Genomic DNA, 19,914 nt, shown 5'->3' on the forward strand with positions numbered 1-19,914 from the left:
TGTGGGGTGGGTGTATATAAAAAAAAGAGTAAAACATTGGGTACTTGGTACTATGATGGTGTTTTGGGTAAGGCTGTAGAAAAAAAAAATAAAAATGCATGATATATACCATTAACGAGCTTGAAATGCTTCAACATCGTTTTAATATTTTTTTTTTTTTTTAATTTTGTTCGCATGGTTTTTATTTCATCGAGTCGAGTGCAACATATACGACGACAAATTTATTTATTTATTTTTTTTCTTTTTTTTTGGTAAAGGGAATGATCTACGTGGATTTCAAAAGATTGGTGGTTAATACATATATACATATAGTCGAGTATTGTAATGCCATATATAGAAATAAATAATTTTTATTTTATTCGATTTAAAATATACTGCATTCGACAATTGGCACGTTCGTTTGCGGTTAAATTTGTTATTTAACTCGGCACATTGTGTGTGTCGTCTGGATATATATGCAACACAATGAAAACTCGAGAGCAACTGATGATGCAAGAAAATAATAATATTGTTAGTTTGACATGATAATGCATGGTGTTTGCAATTTGCATTTGACACCAATTAAAATTCAGCATAGTACAAACATTTTTTTAAATATTAATTATCCAATTTACTATTTTTGTTGTAAAAATTTTGCTTTTTTTTTTTTTTTACATTTGTATATCATGGATATATGAATTTTATTTTCCATAAAACTAAAAATTCATTTGATAAATAATTTTAATTTATTATTATATACGCAGTACATTTTATCTATCGACAGAGATAATCTTAATTCAATTGAATCCCTCAAAAGCATAAAGCTCAAATGTATATATATAGGTATATATAGAGTAATTTTGTCATTTAATATATATATATATGTATAATATGACTTTATGAGCACTCTCACGACGAGAAAGCACCACCAGCCACCAATTTAATAAAATGACAAATGTATATATATAATATACATATATCTATGTATGTATTTCTATGTAGTTGTTGGCCTGTTTATTAAAAAGACTATAATGAGCTCTCTATTTTGAATTTAAAAAAAAAAATTAATGTTAATTCAATTGAATGACATACTGAATAATACAAATGATAAAAATTTTAAAATATCCGAGTGACATGAAAATGTGTTTACACAAAAATAATAAATAAATAAAATGTGTACATGCATGTGCTAGAGCTGGCACGAAACACAAATCGTCATTTATCCTGTAAGCTCTGAGCGTATACATTTTAAATTGCCTGCTCTGCTGTTGGTGGTATTCATTATGCCACTCATATACACGAGACTGACGTTTTTTATTTTAGTGTATATTGTTTTATTTTAATAATTATTTAAAGCAATAAATTCATGGAAAAAAAAAAGAAAATGTAAAATGACCAAATGTGAAAAAAGAGAACATCAACGCTTGATGTCAAGTATTTTTTTGAAAAGGGTAAAAGTGTCTTTTGAGACGTCGTCAGTCTATCCACCAACCAAACATGGCTCTTGGAAAAGTTTAAAAGTACTTGTAGTAGTAGGAGAGAGTCGAAACTTTGTCTCCAAAATTTAGAGCAGTAGCACACATCAGTATATATACATATAAAATGTCCGCGCATTCTTTATATACATAAGCTCTATATGTACATGCTTATGATGAATTGAAATGAGGCTTATTTGACAAAAAAAAAAAAAAAAACTCTGCAAAAAAAGAGTTGGCAGTTTACATAGACGACTAATATATAAACTTGTGCTGTTGCTTTTTGCATACACATGTTAAAGAACTCTTAATACAAATATATTGTCTCAAGAAAAAATAAAATATATAGATATATACTTATGTGATTTTGTGGGCGGAAAAACCATACAATAATCTTGCTCTTTCTTAAACTTTTATTTTTTTAAAAAATATCATATTCATTCAACTATAAAATAAAATTTTTCTTGGCTTTGGCGAATACGCCCGCATCTGCTATTTTTCCATGCCATTAATGACCAACTAGAATGACCTCCATCAACGTTTTTATGATATTTTTTTTTTTTTTCATTTCTTTCATTTTATTATTTGACTATATATATATACCAATCACTTTTCAATGGCTTCTCTATACTTGTTATTATTTTTATTATATTATATACCACTGCTATACAATAAACATCTATATTGCTATTTCTTTTCATTATTATTATTAGTATTTTTTATTTTTTACTTTATTCAATTATTTCTTTTTCCGAATCTTTGAATAGTTTGCAAAATTTCTTTTTAATATTATAAAAAAAAAAAAAAAAAAAACAAGCAACACTTTAATGAACGCGAAAAAACAAAATTGCATTGTATAGTAACATGATGCCAATGCAAATTGTAAGAGGATCTCATTTTGATGCAAATCAAAGTACCATTAAATTCTAGTGGTAGAAAGAGAAACAAATTATTATATTTATTATTCGAATTTTATTGACCAATTTAAATGATGATGCATACTGCTTATACTTGTATTAATTTAAAATATAAAAAAAATGAAATATCAAATTTCATTGGATTTGGATTGATCGATGATTAAGTAACAACTGCAATTCAAGTTCTTGCATTAATTTTTTTTTTCATTGTGTCGAAAAAAGATACATGTGTATGAAAATAATAATAATATATTTTATAGCTGTTTAATGTTATTTAAAATGTAGCGTATATAGAATCACTCTAGATATATGTTTATATATATGTAGACTGATTTATTTAGACTTTTTTTTTTTTTTTGAGACCCCCGCATTGTGTGAATGGGTAAATTTATTTTTTGCCATTATAGCCACCGACTTTTATCATGGGCATCAGCCACCCTTGCAATATTTCACAATTACGCGGCTTTATGACCAACTATAAAGATACTCTCGTGATGCGTGTTGCTTATATACATATACGCGATTCGAATCGACTACCACCATCTTAACTTTATTTTTTTTTGATATTGTTTTCTTATTTTTATTATCATTTTAATTATTAATTATATTTTTCAAAAAGCAATACACAATACATTAAATATTTAAAAGCAATTTTTTACAAGGCAAGCAAATTTTATTACAAAATTTTTTATTTTCTTAATTTATGAATATATAATATTTTTCTAGCGAAACAAGTGAAACATGAATTTTTAAAAAGATATATATTTTTTAAAAAATGCTTGTGACACATGCCCAAAAATAATAATGATTTTATGTCTTTTTCTTTTAAAATGTCAACACGCGAGCGTGCTACCACCAAGTCCAGTCGTGAATAATGCAAAATCCTGGTCTTATGAATTTTTATGCAAGCAAAGAGAAATACGTCGACCACAAGTTTGTCAAACACACTGCATCCTCTGTGCGTTTTGCACGCTTTCCTATATACTTATATTGTTTTTTCTATTACTATTATGATTATTTTTTTAACAACGTGTACTATACCTCTAATTTTTTTTTTCTTTATTTATATTTTTTGTTTGTCAACCAAGAGTGACAGGCACTGATGACAATACGTCAAACCATCACAATACTGCCATGTTTTCAACACGAAAAAAAGAAAAAAATTTACATTCTCATGAGTTGGTTCATCGTGATATTGTGTTGGTCTACATTTATATTTTTATAACAAGAGAGCTATATCCCCAATAGTTAGACACACACATATACTTGATCAAATCAACACTGAGAAAAAATTATACGAGATAAAAATGGAGCTAATTTAATTAATTGGAAAAAAATTAATTGAGTCTAGAGCTAATTAATATTCGTTTGAATACTAATTAAAATTTCCAATATAAAATAATCAATTTTTTCATTCTTTTTAAATCTCAATAATAATTACCATGTTGAATTTAAAAGAAAATTCATAAATTTTAATTTTTTTTTATGATTCTCGCTCTTTGCATTGGCAGATTGTCTCATTTTATTTTCAATTTTTTTTACGACTACGTTAAATTATTATTATTATAATATATAAAAGTAAAATTTTATTTATTGCTCAGCTGAAATATTTTTTACGAGTCTCAATTATCCTTGTGAATTTCTTTTAGCAGAGAAAAGATAAAAAAAAAAAAAGAGTTAACTATATTATATATAAATTTAAGGTTTTAGTTTTTTTTTTTTTATGATTTTTTCCTTTCTCACGAATTGTACTTTCTATATTATTGTATGTACGTACAGTTGGCATTATGATATTATATGGTGAGGGTTGAAAAGCCGTATTCAAGATGATCAATAAAGCCCAACTGCCCTCTTTACACTAACTTGGTGATAGCAGTTTCAGAGTCCTTGCAAAGTACAAACTCAACTCAACTCAACTTGGCAAAAGATTTGAGATTTCTTATCACTACTACCACTACTACTATATACAATAACTACAACTGCAGACTTTTGCTTTAAAGTTGGTGTGCTGTATGATGATAACCACTTGAATGTTGAACGAAAAAAAAATATCTAAACTTCCTTTTACATAAACATGTATATGCTTTACGCATATATGCTTGTGTACTTGCAACAAGAGTTTGTCTGCCAAAAGGCAAACTTTTTTATTTTATTCAAGCCAAAAGTATGTGTGTAAAGCAATGTGTTTTGTAATTGCTTTGATCAACACACAAACAATGTGTAAAGCAAAGAGTCCTCTCAGTAGAAGACTGTCTTCTTAATAATATACTGTAGGTACTTTTTCTTCTTCTTCTTCTTGCTTTTCTCTATTTAGCACTAATTGAATCAATATCAATTACAGATTGTGCAAACATCTGATTATTTATATACCAAAAATTAAACATTATATTTATGGCTATTTTTATTTATTTATTTTACTTAGCTGCAAATGACAATAAAAAAAAAGACAATTTGCAAGTTTTTCATTTCGTTACAGACGAATTTATTTGGTACCCTTCACAACTGTGATTATCGAAAGTCACGAAGGCGTTCAAGTCACGTCTCACAAGTTTTTTTCCCGATAGTCAGTCAGCAGTGGCAGTATAGTTACAGCCCTTTTCTCCATTTTCATCTTCTTCTTCTTGTTCTGTTTTTGATTTTGAGCTTCTCTTCTGGCCCGCACGAACCAACCAAACCGTGATTGCGTTTTCACCCATTCCCTCATTTTATCACAAAATCCATATGTATAAGTTAAAAGTGTGTGTGTGTGTGTGTATGTTTAACTGTAAATATATTTGTATTGCTGACTACGTGCTTTTGAGTTGCTTTTGTAAATATAAAACCTGTCAGTTAGTCAATGTTTATTTAGTCTACCCGGAACTTTATAGATCGAAACACGAGAGGGTCTACAAATTAGTGACAAATGAAATACATATATAATAAAAAAAAATTTATCTTTATTGTAACTAAAAAAATTGATACAATTATATTTGTCGAGTGATAAATTTATGAAAATACAAATTGACACATGTACTATTATTATTTTGACGAAAGAAAGTATATATTTCAAGTCGATATGGTAAACGAAACTGCTAACCAACCAGACATGTCCAACAACTCTCGGGTGGTCCTGCCCGGACAAAGTTTTCGACCTGTACAAACAAACGTGCATATACATTTCTCTCACACCCCCTTCATTCATTCCCCTTTTATAAAATATACACATATATATATATCCAAGCGTTTAAGTGGTATCAGTAATTACCACCACCACGTATTGGCAAACATGCTGCCATTGAGAACACGTGTGTACTAACAGTTGAGTCTGTCGTCACTTGTTATTCTTATTATTATTATTTTACTTTTAAAAGTAAATAAATAAATCACACCAACATAAATTCATGTCATAATAATAATAAAAGTATAGTTGCAGTGGCTGTTTATTTCGACAACCTTTGATGAAAAATTAAAAACTAAAAAAACACAAATTATCTCAACTTTTTAATTATTTTCTTTCTTAATGCATTTTTATTTTTATATATAATGGTCATTTCATCCTCAATTTTCCAACAAGTTTACCGCGTGCTTTTTATTCAAACTTTGCTCGGGTGCACTGAGAAGCTTTACTTTCAGAGATAATAATGCCCCTCACAAAGTGTAAAAAAAAAAAAAAAAAAAACAATGATGTGCACAAAAAAGCTTTATAGCTGAAATAATAATAATGATAATTAATGAGATTAAATATATATATATACATACCAATCAAAAGGAAATTTAATTCACTAAGCTATGAGTAAACTAATTGTCTTGAAGTTTAAAAATGATTTGCTTTTTTCTTGTTAAACACTGGCTTTTGTTTTTTTATTTTTTTACATCACAAGACTATTTAATTTCACTATTAAATTACTCTCTAATCTACAAAAATCGACATTTAATTACAAGTTCCTGACAGTTTAGTCTGTTATTTCGTGATTTTCTTCATTCACTTGGTTTTGTTGGATCAACATTGAAATTAGGAAAAACAAAGAATTACACAAGACACTCATTCCAACTTCCAAGTTTGTTTGTTTGTTTGTTATTTATTTATTTTTAGCTCAAGTAGCTATTTATTTTTTTCTCATCATTATCATTATCATGTGTTTTCCAACAATTGTTACAATTCACATGCACAAAAACAAACAAAGCAAAAACAAGTTTTATATTGTTTTTTGTATAAAAACATGCCCGTCTTATATACATACATTTTGTATACTCAAAATTTATTCTTATCTTTTTCTTTTTACAATTCTATAGAGAGCTGATCCTTCTTTTGGCTTGTTCTTGTTGATCAAAGACACAAATACAATAGTATATATTTTGTTCAAGACATCGATTTTATATATTCAACATATTCTTATCTCTGTATATCCATTATTCATTACGTACTTCCGGATCCTCGTAGTTGTTTCTTCATCCCTTGGTGATGCTTGTAACGCACTTTTGCTTACAAAAAAAAAAAAAAAAGAAATAAAGACAGCTAGCGAAGGGAGTGCAGTTTTTTTTTTTTTTCTTTTTAGCTGCTTTCGTATTTCTCAGAGGAAAAGCTTTACCAGTGACTTTCTTGTTTGACTACGTGTATAACACACACACACACGTGGCAAGCTATATATATTTTTTTTCGCTATAAAAAATAAAAAAATAAAAAAGAATATATGAAGCGTGGTGATGGTGGCACGTTTCCTTGAAAAGAAGTTTATTGAATTACTACATACAGCTAGAAAAATCTCTTTCTCTCTCTTCTTCTTCTTCTTCTTCTTCTTCTGTATAACTGACTTTTCATTTTTATTTTACCTCAATGATCAAGTGACTTCCGTTTGCCGAATTTACGCAAAGTATAGGTCTGTTTTTGTAGAATCAACCAGGAAATGAGGAAAATAAAAAAATAAAATAAAGTAAAAGTTAAAAGTCAATAAGAAAAGTGGGTCAAACGAGGGAAAACATAGACTTTTCATTCTTTCTTTAGCCAAAAGTGTTGAGTGAATAAGAGTTGGAAAAAAAAAAAACAAGTAAATCAATGACAGAAACATGAGAAAAAAAATAAAATAAAATAAATAAATAAATAAAATGACAAACTTGATACATCAAACACAAAATCTGTAATCGACCGATTTCTTAAGACACCAAAAAAATAAAAATAAATAAATAAATAAATTCATGTAAGCAGCTTATGTTCTTTCTTTGCTTTGGCAACATTTCGCAGATTGCTTGGAAAATTTAAAGTCAAGTTTTCAAATAAAGAATACTTGGAAAACGTCTTTATTTTTATTTTATTTTTCCAAATATATACCTATATATATAGCCACAGATGCTCCAATTGGTTTTTCCATGAATGTGATAAATTGTGCAACAAAAATAAAATGGAATACGACGAATCATTGTAAATGTTTCAATTTCTTTTTAGCCTTTAAACGTTTTCTTCAAATAGACTGTTGTTTTAGACATCTATATCTTACAATTTCCATGACTTTTTGATTCAACATATAGCTTTTCAAAATTCGTTTATTCGTTGCAGCAATCTATATATTTTTTTTCCATTAATAATAATAATAATAATAAATATTTAATAACTCATGAAAATTTAATAATTTAGATGATCTTTATCGAAAAAAGTATTATCTCTGATATCAAATGATCTTCAGGTCTGTGGTGGTTGCGTTGGTATTTCATCGATATACTCTTGAATGCACTTGGCGTTTCGTAATTTTCGAAGCAAAGTGGCACGCCTCATCATCATGGTCGATCGAGCGCGTCGAGAGTATTAATAAAGTCATTCTGCGCCACCGACAAACGAAAAAATAAAGATTCTGAGGGATATTTTTTTTTTTTTGTAATAAAACCAAGGGAATATATATTTCTGTTTTTCATCTATCTATCCACCCACCCACACATTTATTTTATGAAAAAAAAAAAAAACTTGAAGAAAATAATTATTTTTTACATGCGGCTAATTTAGTAATACAATATTGGCCGGCATCATGATGATGAACAATATACATGTAAATATAAATTTATTATTTAATACTGAAATAAATATTAAAGTGTTGCCTGTTGAAATAAAATATCCATCATTTTTTTATGATCGTAAATAATTCAGATAGCATGGCTATCACAATGTATAGCTTGTGAATTGAGAATCTTGGATTTATCGTTGACGTTTCTCGCATCGCCACACTTTTATTTCAACCGTCGATTGTGTCCACTGCTATCTTTTCTATATATTTTTTATTTTTTATAAATTGGTAGTAGCTAGCTAGCTAGTTGGCTGACTGGCTTTACTGCACAAAAAATATATCATATATATTATATATATTTTCGATTGCATGTGTCGATATGTCGTTTATCATATATGATTTGTTTTTTTATTTTTTCTTCTTCTCTTTGTCTTTATCTCGTATTAAAGTGTAGGTGGTACTAAAGTGTCAGGGATCGACTGGCGACTCTAGAAAATTAATTGTCGTCCTGTTGAAAATTTACGAGACAAACAACAGTCAGCATCAACGAACGAGACGCATAAAATCGTAATCAAATTACAGGATCCATTAGATTGTTTTATTATATACATATTATAGTAGCAGTATAGCAGTAGCAATATATATATAAAACAATCCATTTATAAATTTAATCTTTATCAAACTCGTATTATATTTTGTTTTAAATAATTCAACTATCTAACATGTTGACAATATTATTCATGTTCAATAATAATAATAATAATAATAATAATAATAATAAGTAAATTATAAATAAACAAAATAAAGTTAAAATACCTCGAGTGATGCCGAAGAAAGCAACTCGTTGGGACATAGATAAAGGGTGCTGCTGCTGCTGCTCGGAAACTCGACGTTATCCAATATGTATCATCCCTTTTGAATAAACCCTTTACTGAATCAACGACATTTTAATCATACATCGTACATCACAACTATATATATATAACATTAACGAACGAACCTACGATGAGTATAATCAGAATTATGCTTTTGTGTTAGATACGCAGTAAAGACGACAATTTGCATTTAAACGCGAAAGGCACATCATAGCAGCACCCCTTTCTTTATTTTCTCAGCTACATCTTTCCTTCCTTCCTTCCTTCCTTCCGCTCTTCCTTCCTACATTTTATACTCCATCTTTATTTGTCTCTTACTTACTATAGCTATATAGTGAATAGCTTACTGACTCACTCAATATTTTTTATTTTCCAATGAACCATCATGACATAAATTCTCATGAGAGTCCCATCGTCTATCCACTTTGCATACTTGAGCCAAGCCGATTTCCGTGTGCCAATTTCAATTTTTTAATATACATATATACATATGAAACGGCTATTTACTATATTTATTATCTCTTTTTATAAATATACATATATATTGTAATAATGATCGGATAGACATTCATGATGTTTTTTTATGACTATATCATCAACTGTGGATCAATGAAAATTTAATAGCTTAAATTATATCGCGCGTGTCTGATGGATCTTGTACATGAATTAATAGCATTTAAAGTGAATTGATTGCTTGAGGCTACAACAACAACTCTTGCTTAATATATTAATGTCTGTAATATCTGAGATATCCATGTTATATGCAAATTGTTTGATGGTTGTGAATTTCCGGTGCAGCATATAAAACTGACCGTAAGTTTAATTTCATACTGTATACATATATTCAAGTTGTCATATTATATCAAACACCTGTGTAAACAATTAAAAAACTCAAGATACATTTAAGAAAGTTATCATTTTATAATTCAAGTACTTTTATGAAATTGAAGCAATTATAAAATTCACTCAATTGCAAGTAAGAGAGAGAGAGAGATAGGCTATGTAAACTTTTGACAAACTCGAAAGATATTTCTCATCTCTCATCTACTCATTTGTATAATGTATATATATGAAACTTTTGCTGAATTGACACAGAGTCAAGAGGTTAAGCTGCGGTGGTGGTGCAGTGCTTTGCCACACCATCAAATATCAAATACGTCGTCGTCGTCGTCGTCTCTCTAGCGTTGAGTTTATAAAGGACGTTTTAATGAATAATCTAACGTCACATGTATGAAAAGGTATAGTGAGCTCATCTCATTTATTCTCATATACCTTCAATGCATAATATATATATATTTTATTTTATTTTATTTTATTATATTATATTTCCTTGCTAAAATCACTTTTGCATATTTTGAATCTTTTGTGGTGACATGCTAATTCACATTGCACACCTGATATTTAACAAAATGCTTTGGATCAACACAATGAATTTACATGAATACATATATTTTGGCGACTGTTGAAATTTTAGACACAATTCGCATTGTTAATCCAGTATTTTTAAATAATTTTGTAATAATAATAATAATAATAATAATATGATAAATTAATCTCTTTCTATCGTTGACTGACCATAAAAATTTGCATATTAATTGTATATTTAAAAGTTTGCTTCTCCATTATTGTCTTAAGAAGAAAAAGAAGAAAAAGTAAAGGGATCAAAATTAAAATATATTCGAGTCAACTCTTTTCTATTAAAACTTGCTTATAAATTTTGTAAAAAAAAAAAAAAAGTTTGTTCATCAATTTTCACCCTACAATTATCAGCTTTTATTGTCAATAATTTATTTTTTTTTTTTTGCAAAATTGAAATTATTATTTGTGTGCTTTATCTTAACGTCTTTGTTTTCCCATGGGTTGCTCTTTCAAGTTTAATGGCCAATCGATTTACAGACAATTTTTTCTACTTTTCTCAGTATAAAATAGTGAACACCTTATATTTATAACAGATAAAAAAAAATAAAATACGTGTTTTTTATCGTCCTACTAATATTTATATATATTTTCCAAAATTACTGACCTGCAGTCTTTCAAGGATTCCTATAATGTATGTTTTATTTTTTTACCAAGATCACCTTTCTTTGTTTAAAGTCTGCTACCAATTTATAGCTGCATTTTTATTTTTATTTCCTGGCCACATTTTATTTGGATCAATTGCACTGTTAACAAAAGATAACTATATTTCAATGAAATCTTATGATCATCAGCCAAAAGCTTTCCAATGAAAAAAAAAATATTGATAAAAAACCAAAAAATCCTAAAATACGAAAAAAAAAAAAAAAAAGTGATTGTATTTCAATTGGATCACCTATACATGTACGTATATATACAAAAAGTTTGACACCTATGTCCCTCATGTCAGTCAGTCCATTGGGATTATCGAGTGTGCGTGGGCCACGTTGATTCACATGGGAAATAGTCACAGTCTAGCATGGCCCTTTCTATACTCACATCGAAACTCCAACAAGATGTCAAGAAATATACGTTAACTTTTAGAGAACTAGTCGAAAAAAATGAGCAACTATATAGTTTTTGATTTTTCCAGAGAGAAGCAATAGTATTAGTTTTTTTTTATTTTATTTGTTTGTCTTTTGTCTTTGACTGCAAGCTCGGTTTACGTATACATATATTATTGTAGACAAAACATTTGTAAGTTGACTGTTTTTCTTGAATTTTCAATGCAAACTTGAAAACTAGTTTTTCATTAAATAGAAAATTCGTCTGCAGACTTGAATAATTAAAAATGAAAAAAGTTTTTGAAAATTAAATATAAAGTTGGCTAATTTATTTATGTGCATTTAAGATTACACAAACATACTATATATTTATTTGGGAATTCGATGATCAAATGCTTCAAGTATAATCTCAAAAGACACCAACGAAAACTTGAAAAATAAAAAATAAAATAGCTACAATGTAGCGAGCTTATTTGGCATGATTAAATGCTGTAATAATTCAAGACACTGACACAGTGATATTTTATAAGATTCTCGCCTCTAGCGACCAGTGTTTTGCTCTTCTTCTTCTTTTTCTTTCCCTTTCCAACAAATGAAAATACGCGTATAATGCACGGAAAGGCTAGTAAAATAAAGAAAGAAAAAAAAAGGAAGGAAGAAATAAAATGGAATAAAAGAGGGTTAAAAGTAAAGTAAAGTAAAGGAAACCAAGCCAAGTCTCTGTATGGTAGTCGAGAAGAGTCGAATCTCCAAGGAGTTTGAACAAACTTGACGGTATTCCATGCACGTATCATCGCCCTCTTCTTTCCTTGCACCCTCTATTTTATTTTTTTTTGCCTTTACAGTTATATATAGCAATTCACCTTCTTGCTTTATTTCGATCCATTCGTACAAAACTATATTCTCTTTTTTTTTTTTTTTTTTTTCCATCTTTGGGAGGGCTGAGTGTGCATCGAATGCTGCCGCCCTTCAAAATTTACTATATACTCTATAGTAATGTCTCTCTTTCGCTCTCTGGAGAATTGCTAAAAATATCTTGCACTTACTTAACTATATGCAAACTTGCAAGCTCCAATTTTAGCCAAAAATATTGACTTGATAATTATTACTTTTATAATTTTTTTTCCATTTTGAATCTATATTGTTTTTTATTATTTCAATTCATTTGTGATTAATGATTATTAAAAAAGTTGAGAAAGTAGTAAATGGTGACAATATACATTTAGCCAAAAATTAGAGTCACGTGATTAATACTGATAAAAAAAAAGCTGTGAGGTAAAATAAAAAGCTGATGAATCTTACAGTCAGAGCATTAAATTGTAGACGTTTAAATTAACAATTTATTAAATGCAAGTAACGAATGGTCTTTCCGGTGCACATGGTTACATTTTTAAAAATTAATGTTAAATAAACTATGCTATGGATCACATAACATTTTATCTGAACTTTAAACTGCGTAAAAGTATAAAACTTTTTACAGAAAAAAATTAATATTAATACATATACATGTATATCAGTCTGCTTTATTAATATTTTCATCATTAAAATCATAATTATAATAAACAGTTTAAAAGTGACAGAATTTGTTAATTTTATACATCAACATATCAACAACAATACCTTTTTACCACATGTTCTAATAATAATAAAAATACAATTCAAAATAATTTTATGCATTACATGTATGCCACCACACTCTACACCACACATAGCTTACACTAAAATTTCCACTTTTAGTTGGCTCTCTCTCTTTTTGTTTTACATTTTCCTTGTTTGTCTCGTTTAATTATTATTACATACAGGTATATATTTTATATATATTTATTAGTACATATATACACACATAAATCTCTTGTATTAAACAAACTTGGCAATGACTCGTTGTTGGGATGTCTCTAAGGTGGTTATTTGCCACTCATTCGAGTTAAAAGTTAAATATTTAACTTGTATATAGAGGAAAATGAAAAATAGGTATATATGCACACACACATTTTTAGGCAAATTAAAAAAACATCCAATTAGTGAGATTTGTTGAAAGTTGTAATTAGTCGTTAAATACATTTGAGTTTGTTTTTCAGTTGCAGCCTCTATATATATATACCTATATATATATTTTTATGAAAAAAAAATCAAGAAAATTAATAGTGTTGAAAAAAAAAGTAAAATATATATATACATGTGTTTATATTATTATAAAAATATTTTCTTCATTTTATTTTAATATTATTATTTTTTTACTAATTAAAATTTTTAAGTTGAAATAAAAGGTGGATGAAGCATCTTTAATGAGATGGCGTCTGGTGAAAGTTGTCCCCTCATTATTTTACTGTTGCGCGGTTGATCACTTTGAGATCTATAAGAGCACAATGAACAAATGAAGGAAAAGAAAAAAAAAAAAAAAGAAATGAATGAATGAAAATAAAATTAAATTTTTAGAAATATATATATTTGTATGCGCCAATTATATATAAGAATAGCAATGCGTTGTCATAGTTTAATTTGAGAAAGAGTATATAATACTCTTATACTGTAACATTGAAAAGAAAAATTATTTTTTATAATATAAGTTCCTTTGTTTTCATGAAAATAGTTAAAACCCTGCGGGAATCTTATCTCTCCTTCTCTCTTATGATGATGAAACTTAGAAAATCCTCACACTTGTCTGTTTCATCTCAACAAATGCGATTATATATACCTATAACAAAAAAAAAAGAAAAAAAAAAAAAAGATATCTGTTAATTGTTCTTTGTCGTCATGAAGGTGTGCGACAAGAAAAATGAAAAATTGAATAATTAAATTCACGGAGAAAACTGTGTAATTTTTGCAAATTAATTTTTTTTTTTATTTTATTTTATTTTTTCATATTCATTTTTTTTTTATTATCCTTTTGTTTCCATTGTTCTGTATTTTGGTGTGTAACCTATTATTATTATTATTACTATTATTCGTTTTGTATGACACGTCGAAATTTGAGAAAATATATGAAGCTGCGAATCTGTATTATACATATACATATATGGATAGACATTATATGTCAAATGAAAGTTTTGATGCCAACAACAGCATCATCGGTTATTAGCATCTATTGTGGTTGAAAAAAAAATAAAATAAAATAAAATAAATAAATAGTCACAGTTAAACCAGTAGTATATTTAAATGTCTGCTTACTAATTTACATTTTATTATGTTACACCAATTGTTGTTGTTGTTGTCGTCGTTGTCATATACTTTCATTGTTTCATGCCTCAACAATCATACATCAATGTTCTTATTATGATTTGTACATTGTATACACAATAAATTAAATTTTATTAAACAATACATATAATATATAGCTATATAAAAAAAAAATAAAGACTAAATTAAAATGCCATTGACAAGTTATATCAATAATAGTATATTTGATGTAATTTAAATATATAAATTAAATTTGATGGAATTTTCAAAATTAACAGTACAGTGTCATGAATCATGATGTAATAAACAATCAAAATTAAATTGATTGGTGTCCCCTAATGGCCGAGCAAGAGCTAGTCGCATTGACAAAGGCTACATATAGTAGCAGTGGTATTGTCTAATTTCATATTCCGATGGGAATCAAAATGAGAGGAGAATGTCAGAAAGCGGAAATAAAGCATAAAGAGGCGAACCAATGTCAAAATTGTCCTGGGATATATATAATGTATTTCAAGTGGAATCCAATTTTCTTGCTTTTCTCTCTTTCAATGTACTTTGGTATATATTAAAATTTTCTAAAATTTCAAATGGATGCTCCAGTCGCAGACATTATATTGTATTTATAGTTGGAACAAGAGTAGACACAGCAGCACTATAATACCCTTTGTATTGTGTATATATAATATATATATTTACAAGACTCTTCAAGAGAGAAAGAGAAAGAGAGCCAAGTCAGCTGGAATGAATGACGACAACTGGTTGGTCATTGGTTTTTTAGACAAAGAGCACCAAGATGCTTCGTAGCCAATCTCTTGATGCATCACTAACAACGTGTCTTTTGGCATACTGGCAAATATAAAAAAAAATATAAAAAATTTCAAGTATGTATTAGATACTATAAGGGCAAAAGGGTATATTAAAAAAATCCAGACGACTTTTTTTTATTATTATTTATTATTTTTCATCAGCCAACAACAATATTATAAGTACATTACATAATCTATATCATCTATATTGTACCACTTGCTTTTTTCTCGCTGTTTGACAAAAATTTTAAAGACGTTATCACAGCGCAAGTTCATCGTGCTTAATGTGACTCAGGCTGTACTACATTTTCATACAGCTTTTTAATTATATAGCTGAAATTTTTTTTTAAATATTTTTATTAATGAGAAGAAAACTTGATGGCTTAAAATTATAATATACATTGCGGTCGTCTATACATTGCGAAATGGTTGCTTGGACAGACGGAGATTAGGGCGACGACTTTTAAGCTGTCGGGTAACGCCAAAAATTCTGGCGAGTCAAGTAAAAGGGTTAAAGTAGCGCGACATGCCTCTCGTGTCTCGGTCTGATGCACATTAATCCTTATATAACCTTTACTTTAAACTAGACTTTTCTTTCTTGTATATGTATACCATTAAACCCTTAAAACTTTTCTTCAATATTTTTTAAATTATTGTATATAATTAAAAAAAATTAAAGACCTATAGTAAACTTGAATATAATATTAAAGGACTAAAAATTAAAGAGCATGTATACCTAAGGATATTTGTCAGTCAACTCTTGTTGACTTGTTGAAAAATAAAATACAGTTGAGAGAGAATAACGCCTCAGTTGAATAGGCTCGCTCAGTATATATTCAATGTATATTATAAACAAATGAAAGGTGTATACATTTATAATGAGAAATGGGGAGTATCATCTGTACAGCTGAATTTTAGGTTTTTTATTTTATTTTTTTGACGAAAAAAAGAGTGCAACTTGAGTCTACCTTGTATATATTTATAAAAAAATTATTTGAGATATGCAGTATTATACTAGCTAGTACTAGAAGAAAAAAAAAAATATTTCTATATATAAAAGTATTATGTATATAGCACTTTGACGAACTGGTTTACCTGGCTCACTAATGGTGGTGCAACGTCCGCTTGAGTGGGCCATCCGAAAACAAAAAAAAAATAATAAAAATTCATCGTCCTTGTATTGAAGCCACCAAGGGACTACCAATTATCGCGAGACGTCTACTTCTTCGCGCCTCCAAGAGCTTTTCTACAATATATATATATATATATATAGACAAGTCGTTTTTCACTTTCAAGGAGCTAGCTGCTCTGATGAAAGAAGAACCATGTTGAACCTCAAGCCCTTCAATTTTTCAAAACCTTCCAAACTCTTTTTCTTTTTCTTTTTTTTTTTTTATTTCACCAATTGACGTATAATCCTTTATTTTTATTTTTTTTTTTCTTTATTTTTTCTCATAAGAAAAAGATTTTAAACATGGCACAGATCCAAAAAAATTTTATACTTGTACAGTTGAATATTCTTTGGTATTTTTTTATTGTTACATTTTTATATATCAAAAAAAAAAATAAATAAATAAAAGAAAAACACACATTCATCAGTTGAAATAGACAGCTCTTTAAAAAGCTGGAAAAATGACTTATATATTTTTATTTTTTTCACACAGTTTTTTTTATAATAAAATATACGAGTGACATGTATAAAAAAAAGTGATGATGCGGTTAAACTCGAGAGGTAATAGAGATTCAGAAGACGAGAAAATGTCTTGACTTTTCAATTTTCCACTTTTATTCGTTCTATTTCTTTTTGGCTAAGCTTGAGAAGTAAAGCTAGCTAGCTGGTAAATTTGCTAAAAGAGCTCACTCACTCACTCAGACTGTGTGATGGTTAAAACAAAAATCCTGCAAAAACAATTCCCAGTGAGGTCAATTGTTGAGTTTTTTTCAAGACCATATACTATAAAAACTGTATAAAATAAAATAAAATAAAATAAAATAAATAGCCTTTAATTAAAAAATAAAATAAAAAAAAAAAACAAGTTTTATTTAAAATTTGACTTGTGAAGTTGATCTGCATTGTGCAGTTTGTTAAATATTTTTGTCAAAAAGTCATTCTCTCTCAAGTAAGCAATAAAAAAGGATAAAAAAAATAAATGCTAAAAGTTTGATGAGAGCGAGTCAAAGGTCTAAACTATATTTTTACAAAACATTTAAACTAAAATTGTTAAAAATATATATATTATACACGAGCAGTATAATAATATTTTCTTGGACAAGAAGAGTCATCAACGACGACGACGACGACGAGCATAAGATAAAAGCTAGAAAAACTTTCAACTCATCTTTTAATTAAGCCTTGATTATTATTTCCGATTAAATTTTAATTCGCCGCCCGCAATACAGGACATACTATATATATTTCTTACAATTTCAACGTCTCAAGCGAGCTATTAATGTTCCAAGAATTTTCCATTTTCTCACAAAGACATTTTGCAATATCATTATTTTTTTATTTTTTCATTCATCAGCATAAAAAAAAAATTTTTTAAAATTAAAGTGATTGGAAGACTAAATGAAATGTATTTATAATTTAATATCATATATTCTTTCATCACTGCAGCTGTATATGTATATACTATTTTCTTGATTAAAAAAATTGAAATAAATAATATTATAATTAAGTAAATTTACACCTTCAATGTGTGCTTTCTTAATGTCTCATTCAAACGACTCACTTGGAAATTTCATACGCAAATATTATATCGTAATGACGAAAAAGAGATAAATAGGTATATAGTCGTTGTCTTTGATTTATTATTGCTTAATATATGTATCAGAAATAAAATAAAAAAATAATAATAATAATAATAAGAGAGTGAGATGAAGCTAGAATCTTAAATAAAAGGGGAGAAAATATCCATTTGCTTTTATGCTAAATTCAAGAGCCTGATTATACAGAGGACAATGTAAAATGATTGGAAGCCAAATGATAAAATGGAGACAATCAAGTTGGTGTTGAGCATGTAAACGACGTTTTATAATGCACAAATCGACAGATCAGTAGTTAAGGAAAAGATAAAAAATAATAATATAATATATATAAAGAAGAAGAAAAAGTGTGATGATTACAGTTAACATTCAATGATGCTGTGAATTTTTAAAGCTTCATTATATCTCTGATCTTTCAAATCAATTTAATTTCATTTAAAATAAGTATTTAATTTAATTTTATGTACAGAGTCACTTTAAATGAGTAATTGAAAAAACAGAAAAAAAAAATTTATATTTTTCAATAATATTATAATTTATTCATCAAGACAAAGATTTGTTTTTTTTTTTTTTAAGAATATAGTTATAGAATAAAGTTTTTTATTTTTTATAAATATATATATTATATATACACCTGTATGTCGTTGAGTATATATAGTTGAAGTAGCAACAGTGGGTGAGCTCTTGGCTTACAAGTGGAATCCTGAAATATTAATGTGATGCTCTCAGCGTGTACCTTACCAACAAACTCTCTGCTTTTTCTTGGTTGTAGCTGGCTGGCTAACTTTTCAATGTTTTCTTTGTAGAATTTTAGAAATTCTCTCTCTGTTGGCCCGGTTTTTATTGGTGTACATATATACCAACTCTATACTCTATATAAATAAATATAAACATTTGGTATATAAATATATTTCAAGTTTGCGCATGATTTATTTATTTTTTGAAACGGTTTGAAACTTCTTGAGAAGGACAAAAGTGTCAAAAACAGGATAAATTAATATTAATAAAAAATACTTTGTATATTTTATTTCAAACGCAAAAGATTACACATTTATCTTGTGAATTTTTATTTTTCTTCTTTAAAGTTTGAAAAATAAATTTTTATTTAATTTAATAAATTGTGTAATATTTATATTGATTTAATATTAAAGGAAGGTGAACAAGGATATTTGGAGGGATTGGCATCAAGGTATGCAGACCTCTTCAGAACACATTATGGTGATGTCCTGGAGCCACTTGAAGAACTTAGACGCCGTGAAACAAATGCCTCACCAAGAGGTATACCCAACACTCAGCTTACCACAAGTCATTCACAACCCATTTATGTTCCTGGTAAATACTCGGTAAGTCAATTTTTAAATATTATGTCTCAACTTGAAAATCATTTGTTTCTATAAAATAAAAAATAAAATAATGTAGCCAAGAAAAATTTAGTTTCAAACGACTTGTGTCTGTCTGCCTGTCTGTCTGTCTGTCCCACAGGAATATCTC

At 27.9% G+C, this 19,914-nt stretch overlaps 1 protein-coding gene across 2 annotated transcripts in view; it reads left to right on the forward strand.

Annotated features, from left to right (window-relative positions):
* LOC122850238 (SAM and SH3 domain-containing protein 1-like) overlaps positions 1-19,914 on the forward strand; it is a 76,823-nt gene that overhangs the window by 38,079 nt on the left and 18,830 nt on the right. For both annotated transcript variants that reach the window (XM_044149353.1, XM_044149354.1), the window contains exon 2: positions 19,575-19,766. In XM_044149353.1, coding sequence (XP_044005288.1) covers positions 19,575-19,766 — 192 coding nt within the window. The remainder of the gene's footprint in view (positions 1-19,574; positions 19,767-19,914) is intronic.

Source organism: Aphidius gifuensis, linkage group LG2, assembly GCF_014905175.1.
Source record: "Aphidius gifuensis isolate YNYX2018 linkage group LG2, ASM1490517v1, whole genome shotgun sequence".
Classification (NCBI taxonomy): Eukaryota; Metazoa; Arthropoda; class Insecta; order Hymenoptera; family Braconidae; genus Aphidius; species Aphidius gifuensis.